This window comes from Capsicum annuum, chromosome 9, assembly GCF_002878395.1.
Source record: "Capsicum annuum cultivar UCD-10X-F1 chromosome 9, UCD10Xv1.1, whole genome shotgun sequence".
In the NCBI taxonomy this organism is placed as follows: domain Eukaryota; kingdom Viridiplantae; phylum Streptophyta; class Magnoliopsida; order Solanales; family Solanaceae; genus Capsicum; species Capsicum annuum.
Window position 1 is genome coordinate 31,752,095 of NC_061119.1, and position 18,856 is coordinate 31,770,950.

The window sequence follows — 18,856 nt, forward strand, 5'->3', positions numbered from 1 at the left end:
TGAGTTATTGAAGTATGATTTGGCTCATCGATTTGCAATGAAGGACTTGGGCTTGCTGCGTTATTTTCTGGGTATTGAGGTGGCTCAGTCTAAGAAAGGGTATCTTCTTTCTCAGACTAAGTATATATCTGACTTGTTTACACGGGCGCGTCTTTCTGACAACAGGACTGTAGATACTCCCCTTGAAACCAATGCACGTTACTCTCCTAGTGATGGTGTTCCATTATCAGATCCGAGTCTTTATCGGACTATTGTGGGTAGTTTGGTTTATCTTACGGTTACTCGTCCAGATATAGCACATGCAGTTCATGTTGTTAGCTAGTTTGTTACTGCTCCTACTTCTGTGCACTGGGGAGCTGTACTTCGTATTCTAAGGTATCTTCGTGGCACTCAGTTTCAGAATCTCTTGTTTCCCTCGACGTCATCTCTCGAGTTGCGAGCCTATAGTGATGCTGATTGGGATGGAGATCGCAATGATCGTAAATCCACCACTGGTTTTTGTGTGTTTCTTGGAGACTCTTTAATCTCGTGGAAGAGCAAGAAACAAGATGTTGTCTCTAGATCTTCCACGGAGGCTGAGTATCGTGCTATGGCTGTGACTACATGTGAGATTATTTGGTTACGTTGGCTTCTTGCAGATATGGGGGTTCACATTTCTATGCCTACTCCCCTGCATTGTGATAACAAAAGTGCGGTACAAATTGCAAAGGATTCTGTCTTCCATGAGCGTACGAAGCACATTGAGATTGATTGTCACTTCACCCGTCATCATTTACAGCTCGGGACCATATCGCTTCCTTTTGTTCCATCGTCTTTGCAGATTGCTGACCTTTTTACGAAGGCTCAGTCGGCGTCTCGATTTCGTTTTTTGTGTGACAAACTCTCAATGCTTATTGCTGTTGCATTGTGAGTTTGAGGGGGGATGTTAGCCCATATGTTATTGGGCCTTTAGTTTATGGACCTTTAGGTTATTGGCTATGTATATATAGCCTACTTTTGTTTAGTTAGTTTCAGGCTTTTCAGATTATATTGTAAATCTTAGCCTTTCTTCCTTTCAATAAAAGTTCTATTAACAGTATCCTTTCTCTCTTCCTTCTGCATCACTTTGCTTATATTCATGTAACAAAGTAACAATAATTGATACATTGAATTCAATCGAGAGATGGAAACCAAATTGAACCTATTTTCAATGAAATCCCAACCATCACTGAACTTCTTGATGATGTGAAACAAAAAGAGACCGACTGAAAAGTAGTACATATTGTCCAAAATCTGTACAGTTCAGTCAAACCTCAAAACCTAGATGGCCGATACTCAAATTCCGCTGTCTATATGATCAGGACTTCAAAGCTCAAATGAAGACAACAGAGAGAAATGTTGTTGCCCTTGCGTGGTTGCATCTCGAACATGTATATAAACTATAACTAGTCATTGAGAGGAGAATCATTATATGAGCTTCTTGTGTTCCTCAACCGACACTGGTTAAAACAATATATCAATTCCAAGGTATGAACTCTTTGAAAGCCATACTAGAGAGAAATCTAAGCACATGGACATGGAACTATTCCATTAACTGCTGGCATCAAAATGTTAGGGAATGGTTGTCTCCATCATAAGCGTTCCGGTCTCTGCAAAAAAATATCTTATACCGCCTCAACCTCCATAAGAGAGAGAACATCATCCCGTGGATGAGCTTCTTCAACTTGCACATCTACTTCATCACCAATTTGTACACCAATAGACACCCATGAAGAAGCTTGAAGTCCAATCTGCAAAAAAAGTGCATTAGATTATACCAAAAACAGCAAGAATGCAAAGAGACACCACCAGAAACCATTAATCACGAGGGAAATCATGGGAATATCTTTTGCCAATACTATACTAGCCTGGTATGCGTCTCAGAAAAAGGGAGAGGAGACAAATTGATATTCCCTGTCCAGATAATCTTCAGACGTTCGGGGAAATTTTTAAGGCTTGCGCTAAATTTCTCAGTGTTCTACACTTTCAAGCACTAAATCTGGCACATATTAAGACAAGATCAGTAAACATGAAAAGCATGACTTGGTGAAAAGGAGCAGCAGCTAATCATACAAGTAAATCAGTGCTTTAATGATCCCATTACCCATAAAAAATACAAGACACTTTCTTTTGGTAATTGAGAAATCCCTGAGAGCCAGTTAGCACAGGGGTTAAAACCCAGCAAACTACCCATCTTCACTTAAATATCGAACTTAAATACTAGTAGGGTCCGTATCAGTACGTGCACCTAACCCTCAGATCACACGCTAGGTTCTTATCACAAGAACATAGCCCTGGGGTTTACAAAATAATCTTCCCCACTTAAATATCAGGGCTGTCTCCAGCAGCGTTCAAAACAGTTATGTGCGGCTAACCCACACATCACGAGTTGTGTTCTTAGCACTAGACCAAAACCCTAGGAGCTACAAAATACAAGAGGCTTTTAACTCATATATTGCCTATCAGAACCTATCTGCTCAATCCTTTATAAAAATCCTGCGCTGGTAATCTTATATAAATCCTAGACGACATAATATGATTATTTGAAAGACTCAGCAGCAATAAATCAAATCCAACTGTACACATGATGGAAAACTTATCATGCCCCAATTCTTCAGACATGGTGGAGGTGAGGAAGAGCCTTTGGTTCCACCTCATTTTCTATAGGGGTCTGCGCTTCTTCCACTATTCACATAAATTTAGATACGATAGGGACCTCAAAGATTGACTAAAAAGCGAGAAATTTTCAGAAAGAAAAGGGGTGGCCTTGCAGCAATGTAGAAACAGAGGGAAAAAGTCAGAAAGGGCCAACAGCAAGATTCATGTTAGCCATGCGTTCTCTAGCAAACAGTTATAGGCATATCTCGAACACATCACACATGCTGAAAGAGTGATAAACCAATAATTGCAGTTCTAGTATTCAGCAAAGTTCAAAGAAAATATAATCTCATACCTCCATCAACAGTATTGCAGCTGTTCGATCTTTGATGAATCTAAGGACCAGGGCACGATACCGTTTCCCTTTCGGTTGCCTTCTCAAGTATTCCAATATCCAATAACGAAGACTGCTGTTGGTGAGCCTCCTTACAACTCTGTTTGTCATGTTTACTGAAGACGCAATGCCTTCCAGCTCACCAGCTGAGAAGGGAGGAGAATCACCACTAAGAAAGGCTTTTACCTATATAGACAGCAAATTGAACATCAGAACCTCACAAAATGTTGTTTCCATTTTAATCATGCCCATACAGCTAAGGCTCAAAGATACATGTTGCAGAATCAATTCATAAACATGTAGACAAATGAGAAAATAACTGCATGCATAAAAGTTACTTGATATTGAAAACCGAAAGCATCAATCAATGACAAAACAAGAACTTTTACAATGTAGAAGATAATCCATGCATATCTCATAGGCAGTGCCAAGTTGGAAATTCAAGAATGCCCTGTCTAATAGATAATGCTGAACAATTTCATTTATAGCAAATGCAAAAATCTAAGCAGCAATAGTAGTTTGAAGTTTTAAGAGCTTACCTGATAATGGGCTGCAAGATCCATATATCTTCGAATAGGGGAGGTAAATTGAACATAGCCAGGAAGTCCCAACACCCCATGACGTATAGGATTCCTGAAATCCATTTCAGCTCCACGCATAGTTCGGACAATAGCGGCACTCCTAACAGGTCCTTCTGGAAGGTGTGCAAATGCAGATGTGTCGATATTAGATTGAGGCTGCCCTCGGTATGGTAACGGAATGTTGTTATGAGAACCAAAAGTGGCCATAACTTCCCCACAGAGTATCATCATCTCAGAAACGAGCCTCATAGCTGCATCTGCCTGGTTTTCAACATACAGCTTGATTGATGGCTCTGGATGATCTGGATTAGTCACCTTAATTCGCGTTTCTAAGGTGGCTGTGTCTATAGCACCCTGCAGAAACATTCTTTGTCAATAATTGGTTCTTGAGAATCATAATACGCTGCAGCACATTAGTAGACAATCTTCTTAAAACACTAGAACCAACATGGAGAGTGTCAAGCAGGAGTAGTAAATAATTACATGAATGCCAGTCATAGAAGTTTTTAAACATTACAACAAGACCCCATACTACATTTTCTATCTGAAGCTTCATATGAGCAGCTTCAAGCAAAAGAAGCAGCACATAATAGGAGCAAACAGAGAATTCAAAAATCTCAAACAACATCATCAACGCAAAATTGTGAATATAATCATGGGCCAGATATCTCTCGTGAATTATTGAAGTACATGAGCAAGCATCTGACTGCAGCAAATGCAAAACCAAACATGGCTAAGATAATATACAAACACTTATGTAAAAGCCAACAAGATACATGTAGCTAGGGCAATACCTCCTCTCGAGCAGAGTGTGGTGGAGAAAGGTGAAAATTGCTCTTAGATTCCATTAACGCCAAATAGTTATACATAGGAAAGAGAATTGAAAGTTTGGCAGATAAGATGCAACTACCTGTTCTCGACGCCATCTTAACCGGAGTGCAGCTGCTTCAGAAAGAATTTTCAGTTCAATCTCTTCTTCAAGATTCAAATGAAGGAGCTCTGTTGCACTCTCATATGTCAACATATACGTCGGTTTGATGATTGAGTTTTCCACCAAGTATTCTGCAACGCTGCCAAATCCATTAGGTTAATGATTTTCTCCAAAATGTTCATTTCTTACGCTTTTTAAAATTGATAGCATGACCTCATTAGAAACCAGTTTTCTTTGAAATTATAAGTTCCTGATATCATAACAACCTTCAAGATCCAGAAAATGAGATAAACAATTGACACTTCATGAGAGACTCATTTTTTTACAGATGATTAAGCGTCAGCAACCCAAAATGAATATTCAAGAAACTTCTCAATACTACACCCAATAGAGATACAGTAAATCAGGAGCCAATATTGAAAGCTCCAGATTCCTGCACTCCAGAATTGATGGGATTTCGGACAACAAAATTCTCACTGCAATTCTCATTAATAACTAACCTGCCATCAGAATGCAGCACAACAGACACAGTAACAGCATTACACAGCTTTCCTTGTTTCAGACTCATGCCTTCCATGGCCAACCTTTCAGGAAACATTGGATATGTTGCAGTAGGCAAGAATATTGAAGTTCCTCTTCTTCTTGCATCCCTGCCAAGAAAGCAATATTAAAATAATACCTCAGAAAGTTATCACTGAAATTAAAATTTTAGGCATATGACGATGTACTTGTCTATTATGCTTCCTGGCTGAACTAAACTAGTAGGATCTGCAATATGTATCCAAATTTTAATCCGGCCGTCCTGCAACCTTGTTGCACTCAATGCGTCATCAAGCTGCAATAGCTCATGCTTTAGGAACTTCGAGAATTATATTGCAGAAAATTTGCATTTTAGAACTCCAACTACAGTCAAAGCACACAAGACATAATTCTCCCATGAAACCACAATGTATAACGCACCTCATCTGCCTCATCAACATCAATAGCGTAAACCTTCAGGTGAGTCAGGTCTGTTCTATCAGCCTAAGCACCAAACAACAGTAAATCAATGGTTGATAAGATAAATGAAAAATAGACAAGAACGAGTGTAGAAATGATAAATGCTTCAGAACAGTTTAGGGAATGAGCGTTTCCACTATGGTTCTCGACAAACCAAAAGGTTCTCAGTGAAACCAAAAATTTTGCACAAATAGAAAGACAAGGTCATTGAATTCCACTTTAAATATTTCTCCTTTAATCCTCATATAGGACTTTTTAATCAAGAATCCTAGTTTGACCAATGCCTCCTCTAAAGCCACTGGAGCAATTTTTCGGGCGCATTAATAAAGCTATGGTCACATTCTCCCAGCCCAGACCCCACTTGTGAGATTACACTGCACACTGGCTAATGATGTTGTTGTGGTCACGAACCCCCCCCCCCCCCCTCCCCGGTCCTCCTACCCCTCTATGTATCTTTGCGCATGCACAACTTTTTGATCAGCATGTAAAACCTTTGTTGTTGACAGGTAGGCAAAGAGGAGAAAAAATTCTAACAAAAAAAATGTCATCTGTTCCACGTACAACTACTACTTTAAAGGCTAGTCTTCGCACTGGTCAAGAACTTGACAAGTTTGTAGAAGAAGAACTAGGATTTTATATAAATCAAAATTCTCTCATTAACATCACACTAAGACGGTACTTGAAATTATGGTGTCAGTGGCTCAATGACCTTGTTTTAAAATACTGTCACAATCTTCTATACAAATGGGAATTTTCTTTTCCACCAAAAGTCAAAAGGAACATGATATAAGAAGAATTTGGAATTTTACAAAATGCAACACCAAAAAAGGTAGATTCAGAGGAATCCACTATCAATCTGTAACAACCCAGTCCAAAGGCAAGATAGTACAGCCAGAAAGGCAAAAATATAGATACACGCGTTGATGTCTTAAGTAGAAATCTTATAGGCAACCATACCTCATCAAGGTCAGTCGATGCAGACAAAAGACTCTCTGCGGCCGACAGAATCTCATCTCGGTGATCAGTAGGGAGGTTCAACTTTAATAAATCAAGATTTACATGTCCAGGAAAATACCCAATATCTATGAGGAGATTCACTGCTGCAGATGAAGTCTTCGCCAGTCCCATAGCCTTCAAAATCTAGAAGAACGGAAGACAAACAGCACGATACAGATTTCTCTTTTAGTTTTATGACCTTTTGGGTAAAGGAAAAATGGGCATAACCTAGAAACTCAACAGGAAAGAAGCCCAAGACCTTCAGATAGCAGTAAAAACAGAGCCTAACAAAGATAATGACTGTGATTCTCAAACAATTTGGAACACATTTCATCCAAAGGTTAAGAAGGTAATTAATTACCATCCCAGCTGTTTTCTTTTGATCGCCGTTTTTGCAAGAATCAATGGCAAAAGCTTCAAGAGACTCTATCTTGTGCCAAGTTTTCTCTTCAGCCTTCCAGGAAGATCTTGGGGGTTTTTCCTGAGGCGGCATTTGTTTGGCAGATCGCAGAAACTGTACAAGTTCCTCAAACTCCTTCTCTGCAGCCTCTTTAGCAAGCTTCCTTCGCAAAAGCTCATCCACCTAAATTTTTAGGCCAGGCAGTTACTTGCATTGAAGAGAGGTAAGAAAAATGAGGCATTCATATCACAGTGAGAAAATATGGAGAAAAAATGTCACGAACCAATCATGAAAGATGGGAAGTTTCAAAGGAAAGTCTTCAGGAACTCTCTACAAGATTATGAGAACTAGTGGAAGAAGTAAACATACAAGTCCCCGTGGCATGTGTGTTGCACATGGTAGAGGCAAGAAGAAGAATTCATTCATCTTACCCAAACATTTAATACACACACACAAAAATTATATCAAAAGGAATTGGTGTTGAAATATCAGGTAAAAAGGAAAATACTTGATGAAGTATCATATAAATTACATTCTATCAATACTACATTATAATACTAATATGGCAAAAATGTTACAATTGTTTAGGCTCTCCGGATTCAACAACAACAACAACAATAAACCCACTATATTCCCACATAGTGGGGTGTTTAGGCTCTCCGGATTAAAACACTAATATACACAATATGATATTTTATTTTATTTTGAGAAAGGTAACATATTTGTATATTTATATACAAGACAACACATAAACAGTGTAGCACCCCCCTTACAGATTACAAAAGTATAGAGTATTTGATCCTCTGTCATCTCACAAGGATTCCAATACATCAAAGATTGTTTCTTGATATTCTAAGCCTATTGCTTTGTACCAAAAAGAGAACAGCCCTAAGCATTTCATCTTAATCTTCTGGAGATGGTCGGCTTTGTTTTCAAAACATCTTTGATTTCTCTCTTCCCAAACCGTCCACCAAATGCACGCTGGAATAATCTTCCATCTCATTTTCTGAATTGCATTACTGCCTTCTTTGGTCCAGCATGCTAGAACATCAACTATATTACTTGGCATGGTCCATAGAATCCCCCTAAAGTTGAGGAATATCCTCCATAATTGTCAAGTCAGTTCATGAACAGTGCAGAAATAGATGATTAATTGTCTCAGCTTTCTCCCCCATAGAAAACATTTGGAACATAGATGATGACCCCACTTGCACAGATTGTCCTGTGTGAGTGCTTTTCCTCTAGCTAATAACCAAGTAAAACAAGAAACTTTATAGGGAATTTTGACTTTCCATATCATCTTCCAAGGCCAACACCCAATCTGATTGTTGAACAGGTTGAATTCTTTGTAGGCTGATCTGATGGAGAATTCTCCTTGCTTATTTCCTTGCCACTTGATGCTATCCTCCGAAGTTGTAATCCCTGTAAATAGCTCTAGAGTGTTGAAGAACTCTGTTAGCCTATCAATTTCCCAACCATTCAAGCATCTTCTAAAGATCAAATTCCACCCCTAGTTGCTCCATACCTCCCCTATTGTTGCATGTTGTTTTTGAGATAAAATATGGAGATCCGGAAAGAGTTGTTTCAAAATTCCTCGACCTAGCCATTTATCCTCCCAAAAGGATGTCTTCATGTCGTTTCCAACTTTAAAGCTTACCTTGTTCATGAGTTTAGGCCACAAATTCATGATTGACTTCCACAAACTAACCCCATAAAGACCCTCCACAGTCTTGGTTGTTCCTTTACCTTCCCTGCCATACTTTTCCTTAATCACTTCTTTCCATAATGATTCTTCATTACTATCAAATCTCCACAACCATTTCATCATCAAACTTTGATTTTGGGATTTCAGATTCTTAATGCCTAATCCCTTTCCTTCTTGCTGACGATGAGGATCTCCATTTAACCAGGTGATACTTCTTTTTATCGTTGTGTCCTTCCTACAAGAAGTTCCTTCTCAATACATCTATCTTACTCAAGACATTCCCAGGTATTGGAAATAACATCATATATGTAGGCATAGCATCAAGGACTGAATTGATCAAAACTAGCCTACCACCCATTGAGAGATATTGGCTCTTCCAACTTCTTAGCTTCTTTTCAATTTTCTCCAGGACCCTTCAAAATTCCTATTGACTTACTTTTGGCCCACAAAGGCATCCCCAAATATGTTGTTGGTAATTCTCCTATTTTACCTCCCAGAATATCAGTCAGGGATTGAATTTGGCCTACCTTATTAACTGGAAAAATAAAACTTTTGATCCAGTTAATATGTAAACCAGAAGTAGCTTCAAACAAAATAAAGATTACCCTCAATATTGTCACCTGTTCAGAATCGGCGTCGCAGAATACAACAATATCATCAAAGTATTGTAGATGCGAAATCTCTAACGCACTCTCAGTACTCGACTTCACCTTGAATCCCCGTATCCATTTGTTTGTCTCCATTTGTTTGTCTGAGCGGTCTTCAACAGGTCATGTAACCCCTCCATTGCAATGATAAAAAGGAAAGGAGAAAGAGGATCTCCTTGTCTCAAACCCCTCTGAGATTAAAAAAAATCTCGCTAGTGAACCATTGATCAATATTGAGAATTTTACTGTGCTAATGCAGCACCTAATCCAGCTGACCCATCTACCACCAAATCCCAACTTCCTCAAAGTTTCCAGAAAGTAATTCCAGTTTAAGTGATCATACGCCTTTTCAATGTCAAGTTTACACACAATTCCAGGTTCTTGGCTTTCAAATCTTGCATCTACACATTCATTTGCAGTTAGAATTGCAGCCATAATTTGTCTACCCTTGATGAAGGCTATCTGCTGCATACCCACCAATTTGTTCATCACTTTCTTGAGTCTTTTGGTTAGTATTTTAGCAATAATCTTGTAAAAACTACCTATTAAGCTAATAGGTCTAAAATCTTTCAACTCTTTTGCACCCACTTTCTTGGGAATCAAAGCCACAAAAGTGGCATTAAAGCTTTTTTCAGAAACACCTTGTTCATAGAAATTTTGTGCTGTTGCAGCCACTTCTGTTTTTACCACCTCCCAACGTTGAGTAAAAAATGTCATGGAAAATCCATCGGGTCCAGGAGCTTTGTCTCCAGCACAAGACTTTAGACTTTCTTGTTAACCGAAAGGGCTTTTTAACAACTGATTTTCCTCTTGAGTAATCCTAGGGCAGTTACCAAGATTACCTAGAGGTCTCCAATTCTCCGTCTCAGTGTAAAGCTTTTGGTAAAAAGAAATAATTTCCCTTGTAATATCAGTTGGATTGTCCACAATATCCCCTTCAATTATCAACTTGTCAATATCGTTATCTCTTGTGAGCATTTGCTTTTATCCCCTTGTTTCAACCAAAAAGCCCTAGATCTTTAGATCTTTGTCTCCAGGCCACCTCCTCATGTTTTGCGATTTCCTCAAATTCAACTAATAAGGATGTTTTTGCATATAACTCTTCCTCGGTTAAGCTCATTTGATCATGAATCTTCTCCAATACTGCAAGTTGTTTGAGTACGCTAGACTTATGTAATATCAAGTTTCCCTGTAGCGTTTTGCTCCACTCCTTAAGTTTGTCCTTCAAAGCTTTTACAATCCAAAACAAAATCAGGCCTCCCTTCACGCACAAATGAATCCCACCACCCTTTTACCCTATCATTGAAGCCGACCACCAGTTCTCGAACTTAAAATAGGATTTGATAGGATCCCAATTACCACGCTGCAGCATCACAGGGAAATGATCAGAAGTGATTTTGTGCATTGTTGATTGTTTAATGTTTCTAAAGCCCTCATCCCCATCCATGGAAACCAGGAATCTGTCCAGTCTGTTTCTCGCCTATCACCCTTTCACCAAGTGTATTTTCCATCTAATAGAGGCAAGTCTATCAGAACCATATCTTCAATAAACTCAGAAGTCATTCATTGCCTTAGTGATTCTGTTTGCATTCTTCATCTCTAATGGGAATCTGACGGTATTAAAATCCCCACACCACCCATGGCCCGGTAAATAGTCCTCTAGCACCTGTTAATTCCCACCAAACCTCCTCCCTATCTGTCATGTTATTTGGAGCATATACACTGGACAAATGCCAATTGAGTTCTGGAGTCATGCCAGAGAACTTGCATGTTATGAAATATGAACCCAAACTACTAATCTCCCCTTCCCATACCTTGCAATCCCATAATATTATGATGGCCGCTCTAGTCCTACTAGCTTCCAATTGTACATACTTGCCCCATCTATTAGGCCATAATTCTTTGATAATAGCACTAATATCCCCTTCGATTTTTTATTCTTGAAAACATAAAACATCAGCCTTCCACATGTGAATTAAATTTTTAATCAACATTCTTTTTTATTGTTGATTCAACCCCCTAACGTTCCATGATATAATGTTGACTTTCACTTATCTTGCTTAATGAAACACCCCCCTTTACTTCTTGTTCCATTGGTCACAAAACAGCTCCCACTCTTAAGCTCTTCAGTTCTTTGATTCCTTTCTTTTTTGGGGTTAAAGGTTCTTGTGTTGCTGAAACTCCATGTGTTGCTGAAACTCCATGTCGCTTGCTATCAATTTTCATGAAAAGCTCCAGCATTTCCTTCTCATATCCATGAAATACCAACCTAAACACCTTAGCCATTCTGATTATAATTTAGTGAACCCTTATTGTCGCATCAAATTCCGCATCCCACTCCATCTACCACATACACAGAATTTAGGGGGATTGGTTCTTCAATTGCCCAACCCACTATTGTGCTGAGATTTTGTGGCTGCATGTGCATGTTTACTTCCACCTGAGAATCTGATACTTGTTTTCCCCTATTTTCAATTAGCAATATTTGATTTTCTTCCTCAACTGCAGCTTGTTGGTCTTCTCTAATTTCTTCACTAGTTGTATCATGTCTTTATCGCAAGGACTGACTTCATGAGTCGGTTATGGGGTCATTGTAGCATGCCCTCTTAGTATTCCAATCAGAAAAACTTTGGGCCAACAGATGTGGGCCCAACATCTTTTTGGGGGTAGCCTCTTAATTTAAAAAGAGGGTCTTTAATTGCTTGCTGTCCCCACGTGGTAAATCACGTGAGTATTCCAATCTTGGCAAAATCTCCATATCTGCTGAACACCCCACATCCCCCATCATGCTTTTAACACCTCGAAACCCTACCCCTGTACTATACGAGTCTTTTGTTGCTTATTGGTTCATAGTTTTCTCCTGTGTGCCTTCTTTTACCCGCTGGTCCATTATTCTATCTTTTCCTACAACTCCGATGCTGGTTCTCACCGGAGCTTCACACCAGATTTGAATTTCATAGATTAATACTTTCACTTTCCACCTTCACCACTTTTAGGACGTCGTCACCGTCGCCCAAAACCATTATTCTCGCCCATTTCAAGTGGTTTCTCAGCTCCATCTCTTCTTCAGTTTGAATCCAGCCGCCACAAAAGTCTCTGATATCCTTGAACACCTTTTTGGACCATAACTGAAGGGGAAGGCTGATCAATCTAACCCAAACTTGATTTACCTTTTCATGCCTTGAGACAGATCCCACCGTCGGAGACCACCATTGCAGGTTGAATTTGTGTTTCTTCCACTGCCAGTCACCTCTCACAACATGCTCTGCAGTTACCATCGACGAGAGTTCGACTAGGAATTGATTATGACCCATTTCATATATGTTAATTCCATGTGATTGCTTCTAGGTGCTACTTGCCCATCTTCGTATTTCAGACAAAGTAGGGATGTCGGGGATGTCTTCTGTGAGAGAGCCCACTAAGCTCCTGCTTAGCAATAGCAATTCATTCTGATTTGGTTTGTCTCCTCCATCTATATGGATGATTCCACTTTCTTCTTGGACTGTGGCTGAGCACATTTCTCTAGATGGCCATTTAGACCTTCTGACTGTCTCCGAGTAAAGAAGGCCCTCCTCTATATTTTTAAATGCATTAATGCCTATTTTGTTGGGTCTGTAGTTAATGAACCTCTCAATCTTAACTGCAATATCCAACCACCCTACATTAAATGCCATTTCAGGGATGATAAGTACTGATCTCCTCCTTCATTGAATGCTGACAATTGATACGTAACGACCATGTTTGTTAAAGTTTCTTGCAAAGAAGTACTCTGAAGAATGATCGTGGAGCTTCCATCTTTTTACAAAATTACCCTTAACTTTCGATGCCTCCTTCAAAGATGCGCATACCCAAAGCATTGTCTTTCTGCTGAACTCGTTCTTCCGATAAAGTTCCGTCCTCGTTCAGTCTACTCAAACCATTCCTCTGCTCTTGTTTCACTTCTGATGATTTCATACAACTTGAACCCCATCGTAAAGTATATTATGTTATCTTCCGTGTAAAGTTGTCTCTGTGTCACCTATAGATCATAGGTTCGAAGCAGTGGAAGCAGCCTCCAATGCTTGCATTAGGGTAGACTATGCGGTGCGGCCCTTCCCGATCCTGCGTGAATGTGAGACGCTTTGTGCACCGGGCGTCCCTTCATTACTTTCTTATCTAATATCCAGATGAACTTAGCTTCTTCCTGTCCAGTTAGTTTGTACACAAATGGGAGTTCATGTGTTAGCACAACTCTTCATGACTCTACTAATAAACTTCGTATTCTATGATAGAATCATTAGCACATTTACCTAATTGGAATATCTGATAGGACATCACCGCTAGGCCTTATATGTTCACTACAAAATTAACTTGAAAACTTTGTTATCTCTGACCTATTGAATGGTGACCTTTCCTGAACAAATGCAATTTTTTCAAATATAAAGATACTTTTTTGCTATTGCATATAGTTACAACAAAGGAGAAGCTAATTCAAATATTCATTATTAAATTAGGCATCTTTTTCCCTTACTTTTAATAGATAGAGATGAAAATGCCACTTTATCCTCATTCCTCTGTAGGGGTGGCAACTGGAGCACAGTGGGGCAAGCCTTGACCCACTAAGATTTTGACAATATATTTTGAAAATTTGACTGCCCCAACCTGCCCTGCCCCATTTAGTCTCCTTTTCTTCTATTTATTCGTCAGTTTATAATATTCTATTCGATTTTTTACTATTTCGACTGTTTTGTAGTTCGTTATATAAAAACAAGGGTGTCATTCAGAGTTGCAACAACTATAGGAGTATTAAGCTGTTGAGTCACACTATGAAGATTTGGGAGAGGGTGGTAGAGCGGAGATTGAGGAGGGTCGTGTCCATTTCGGAGAATCAATTTGGATTTATGCCGGGTCGCTCAACGACAGAGGCCATCCACCTAGTGAGGAGATTGGTGAAGCTGTATAGGGAAAGGAAGAGGGACTTACACATGGTGTTCATCGACCTAGAGAGGGCGTATGACAAAGTCCCTAGGGAGGTTCTTTGGAGATGCTTGGAGGTGAAGAGGGTACCGATGACGTACATTAGAGCCATTAAGGACATATACGATGGAGGGAATACTTGGGAGAGTACGGCGGGAGGAGACTCAAAACATTTTCCGGTCGAGACAAGGTTGCATCAGGGATCGACTCTCAGTCCGTTTCTATTTGCGCTAGTGATAGACGTGTTGACGGGGAGGATTCAAGATGAGGTGCCATAGTGTATGTTATTTGCAGATGATGTAGTGCTGATTGATGAGACGCGGGTGGGAGAAAAGGGAATGAAAAATTGGAGGTTTGGAGGCAAACCCTCGAAGCTAAGGGATTCAAGTTGAGTAGGTCCAAGACGGAGTATATGGAATGCGAGTTTAGCGACTTGAAGCAGGAGGACGAAATGGTGGTAAGGTTGGATTCCCAGGTTGTTTGTAAGAGGGATAGTTTTAAGTATCTTGGATCTATGATTTAGGGGAATGGCGAGATTGATGAGGATGTATCTAAACGTATTGGAGCAGGTTGGATGAAGTGGAGGCTCGCATCGGGAGTGTTGTGTGATAAGAAGGTGCCCTTAAAGCTTAAAGGCATACTGGAGAGAGGTGATTATACATGACTTGGAGTTGTTACAGCTTACTGAGGACATGACCCTAGATAGGAAGGTATGGAGGTCGCAGATAAGGGTAGAAGGCTAGTGCGTCCGTAGGTTGTAATTAGCAGTTCAAGAGCTCTTGTGTAGCTGAATTAGTAACCCTAGGACAGTGTCCATTGGTAGGAGCTGCTAGTGTAGGCTACTACTAGGTGAGTGTCCTTGTCTTTCCTTATTTCCTATCCTTTATTTTCGTACTGCTCTTGTTTTCGTCTCTCTTATTTCCTTTTTTACTATTTACTATTTCGTATTTCAGTTATGCCACCCACCCTGTTTCATGTTCTACTATGACCTTGTTAACTTTTCTCCACCTTGAGCAGGGGGTCTATTGGAAACAGCCTCTCTACTTCCTTGGAGGTAGTGGTATGGTCCGCGTACATCTTCCCCTCCCCAGACCCCACTTGGTGGGAATACACTGGGTCTGTTGTTGTTGTTGTTGTTGACTGTTTTGTAGTTAACCTTTAAATTTTTTGTGTCACTGTGATTAAAGTAGTTTGAGTCGTCATTTCTACTTTACTTATAACCTTATATAAAACATTCTACTTAGGTATTTACAAAAACTTGTGGTAAAATGTCATTTCTTTTTCTATAAATGTAAGGTTTTTTGCTAAACGCCCATCTCGCTTTATGTTGTCCTGCATTTGCAATATCAGAGTATGCAACTTTAGGTTTTGTTTCCTAATAAAATATCTAAAAGCATTATTCCTATCCAAATTTGTGTTGATTTGCTAAGTTGTTCGGACACAGGTGTTGTGTCCAATACGGCTGCGGATCTAGAGTTCGAATCTTTCCTGATCTAAATTTTAAGATTCAATACGGATACGGGTTCGAGGATTCGGCTAAAAAATATTCAAATATCTAAAATAGAGTTCTATGTCCAAATTACGACACAATATCGGGAAAACTTACAAGGTATTCTGAGGGAAAAACATCAATCAAGAGCAGAATCCCAGAAGATGATATACGAAAAAGGACTGACAAAGAAATTTCAATATACAAGGTACTCCGTTATCTTCAATTTCACCTTTGTTTTTCTTTTGATTACAGAAATCATTGGATCAGTCCTGAATTTCTTCGTTGATTTTGGTCAAAGTACCCTAATCGGTTGACCAGATTTGGTAGGGATCCAACACCCACGTCATGTCGACACAGGTGCGACACCGAAGTGAAGAGTCCGAGAAACTTAGTTGATTTATTTGACCAATTGGAAACATATAAAAAGGAAGAAGAATAATGACATTCATCTTACTCATGATTTTTTATTTTATTTTTTTCGCCCCAGACCCCACTTTGTGGGATACACTGGGTTTGTTGATGTTGTTGTCATCTAACTCATGATTTTTAAAGTACACAAACCACTGTAGGCTTAGTTAAAAGCTGGAACAGTTGACCACTGAAGAGATCACAGAATTTCGTGACATCAGACTTGAAGAGAACTGAAGATTTTACAACTCTTTCTTATCTTGGAATAACCAATATTTTCAAACAAGAAATCCGACGATAAACAAACCGAACTTTAAACAACAATCACCACACCGCGGCCCAAGCATTAAAATTCAGATTCATTTCATATTCTTATACTCAAAACCAATCAACTAGAAGTCAAAATCGGTTCACCTTTTTACCCGACCCATTTTTTTAACCCGGACCTTGCCCTTCCCTGCCTTAACCCATTAAAAATTTTCAAAAATGATGATTTTCCCTGCCCTATTTAAATATTCCCCTACCCTGCCCCGGCCCATTAAGAGTTTGCCATCTGCCCTGTCCCGCCTTCCCCAATTGCCACCCCTATTCATCGGCTAACTAACATTTGAGCAGATTGCCTGAATGGATTCTATCAGATTTCAAAGATAATCCCATTCATATAAATCTAAACAATCGTGCTCCATTGAATGCAATCAAGATCTGCCAAATCACCTGTCTCGGATCTTCAATACAGGAACAATCTCAGAAACAAATACCAGAATAGGAAAAAACTCATAAAAAGAAAATGATATAGATAACAAAGATGGAAAAGAAACAACATATAGAGCACAAGAAAATGTCTGGTCTCGAAAACCAATGAAAACACATGATGCATTTTCAGTTAACCAAAATAGCTGATGGAAGATCGCAGAATACCTGGTTAGCAGTACGGGGTCCATATACAGAAAGACCTCTTGACTCCAGAACTGTGAAGTACACCTCATCTCTTGATAACAGCAGGTGAGCACAATAGGTTTCAAGAGGCTCCGCACTACCAAAAATCATCTGGTAGAATTAAAAAAACTCATTAAAAGAACAATAGACGTCGACATGATGACATCCAGAGAGATTACCTCAGCTAGTTCTTGAACTGTTACTGATTTATTTTTCTCGAGAAGCTCATTCCATGCAAACTCAAGCAGTGCTGGATCCTATCAGTGGGCACTCAAAAATTCAATCTTTATCCTAAGAAAGAGTACAGAACTGTAGATTGTGCCTCTTGATCAAGTAGCAAGAAAATTCAATTAAACAGTAGAGACAACCAACCAAGTTATCATGAGCTTTCTGTACAAAATCTGATATTTCTGTGGGCTCAAAGTTTTCAGCACCAGGAACAATAAAAGTTACTTGCTGTGGCTTAATGGAGGTTGTAATCCCATTCTGTATCATTAAACAACAACAAAATAAATTAGAAATGCGTTAGTGCCTATGAAGAAAATAAGCCTAGTAATCCAGTAAAACGTATCATTAATTATTTCTAATTAAACCTGATCGGACACCATCCAATTCTTTTTCCCATCGGGTTTAAGAGCAACTGCTAGCAACAACCTTTCAGAGTCCTTCTTGAACTCCAGCAATAATCCTTTTTGTAGTGTCCCTTTCTTCAACTTGTCCTCAAGGATCTCTCCCGTGCTTACTAATTCCAGCCTATAAAAGATTCCACAATAATCACTCCTGATTTTAGACTTCAAAAAACAACAATTTTACAAAAAACAAAGAAAAGTAAAGGGCTTTTAACACATTTGGCTGCTCGGCCAAAATAATTACAGCGGCTAGACAAATCTACAAAAAATTAAATATATACACTAATTATCTACTCCCTCCATCCAATTTATGTGGCACCCTTCAGATTTCGAGATTCAAACAAGAATATTTTGAATAGTCAATCATTGTGACTTACAGTACTTTTTTATGTAGTTTCCAAATGTACAAATTTTGTTTCAAAAAAATTGAAGATTCCATTCCCAAATTCAAGGTCAAAAATAATCTTTTTGACTCTCGAAATCCGAACTTTTCCATATAAATTGAGAGCAAGGGAGTATAAAATATGTTTATTATTATATGTACGAAAGAGGGATGGCCTTGGCTCAGCGGTAAGCTTGCTTACCGTGGTGTGCCAGGGTCGGGGGTTCGAAATGCCCCTCCAGCGAAGCTGGGGTGAGGGCGCGTAGGTCAGGCCTGGAGTGGTCCCCCCCCCTCCCCGACACCTACGGAGTAGGTATGAACCAGGTCGTCCCCTTATATGTACGAAAAATATATAAATAGACACTCAAACTTGTCCTGGTAAGTAATCACTCAAACTTTGAAAATGCACATCTAGACACCTCAGCTTGGTTTGAATCAACAACTAAACACTCCAATTCCCTGTTGTGTCTCGTGGACACCCTACACTAACGTGATGCATAAATTTTAGAGGAGTCTAGATGATCATTTTGTAAGTTGGAGTGTTCAACTAACACAATGGAAACGAGTTGAGGTGTCTATATATGCATACTCACAGTTAAAGTGTTTACTTAATAGCTGAGGCCAAATTTGAGCATCTATTTGTGTATTATAAACTGTGACATGGGAGCATATCTAAACTAATTATCTAAACAAATATGTTCCATTATAAAGTTAATGATCAAAAAACACACTTAAAGTTTTCCGATTTTCTATTTTCTGCCTGAACTTCCACCACCTATTTATC

General features: G+C 39.2%; 1 protein-coding gene across 1 annotated transcript in view; it reads right to left on the bottom strand.

Moving 5' to 3' along the window:
• Positions 1–1,089: 1,089 nt before the first annotated feature.
• LOC107842897 (ribonuclease II, chloroplastic/mitochondrial) overlaps positions 1,090–18,856 on the bottom strand; it is a 21,624-nt gene continuing 3,857 nt past the window's right edge. The window contains exons 2-14 of the mRNA XM_016686940.2: positions 17,655–17,814; positions 17,434–17,547; positions 17,241–17,318; positions 17,044–17,172; positions 6,879–7,100; positions 6,479–6,661; positions 5,483–5,545; positions 5,251–5,357; positions 5,023–5,172; positions 4,502–4,661; positions 3,550–3,945; positions 2,972–3,196; positions 1,090–1,769 (exon numbers count right to left, since the gene is read on the bottom strand). Of these exons, the coding sequence (XP_016542426.1) occupies positions 1,644–1,769; positions 2,972–3,196; positions 3,550–3,945; positions 4,502–4,661; positions 5,023–5,172; positions 5,251–5,357; positions 5,483–5,545; positions 6,479–6,661; positions 6,879–7,100; positions 17,044–17,172; positions 17,241–17,318; positions 17,434–17,547; positions 17,655–17,814 (2,113 nt within the window). The 3' untranslated portion in view covers positions 1,090–1,643. The remainder of the gene's footprint in view (positions 1,770–2,971; positions 3,197–3,549; positions 3,946–4,501; positions 4,662–5,022; positions 5,173–5,250; positions 5,358–5,482; positions 5,546–6,478; positions 6,662–6,878; positions 7,101–17,043; positions 17,173–17,240; positions 17,319–17,433; positions 17,548–17,654; positions 17,815–18,856) is intronic.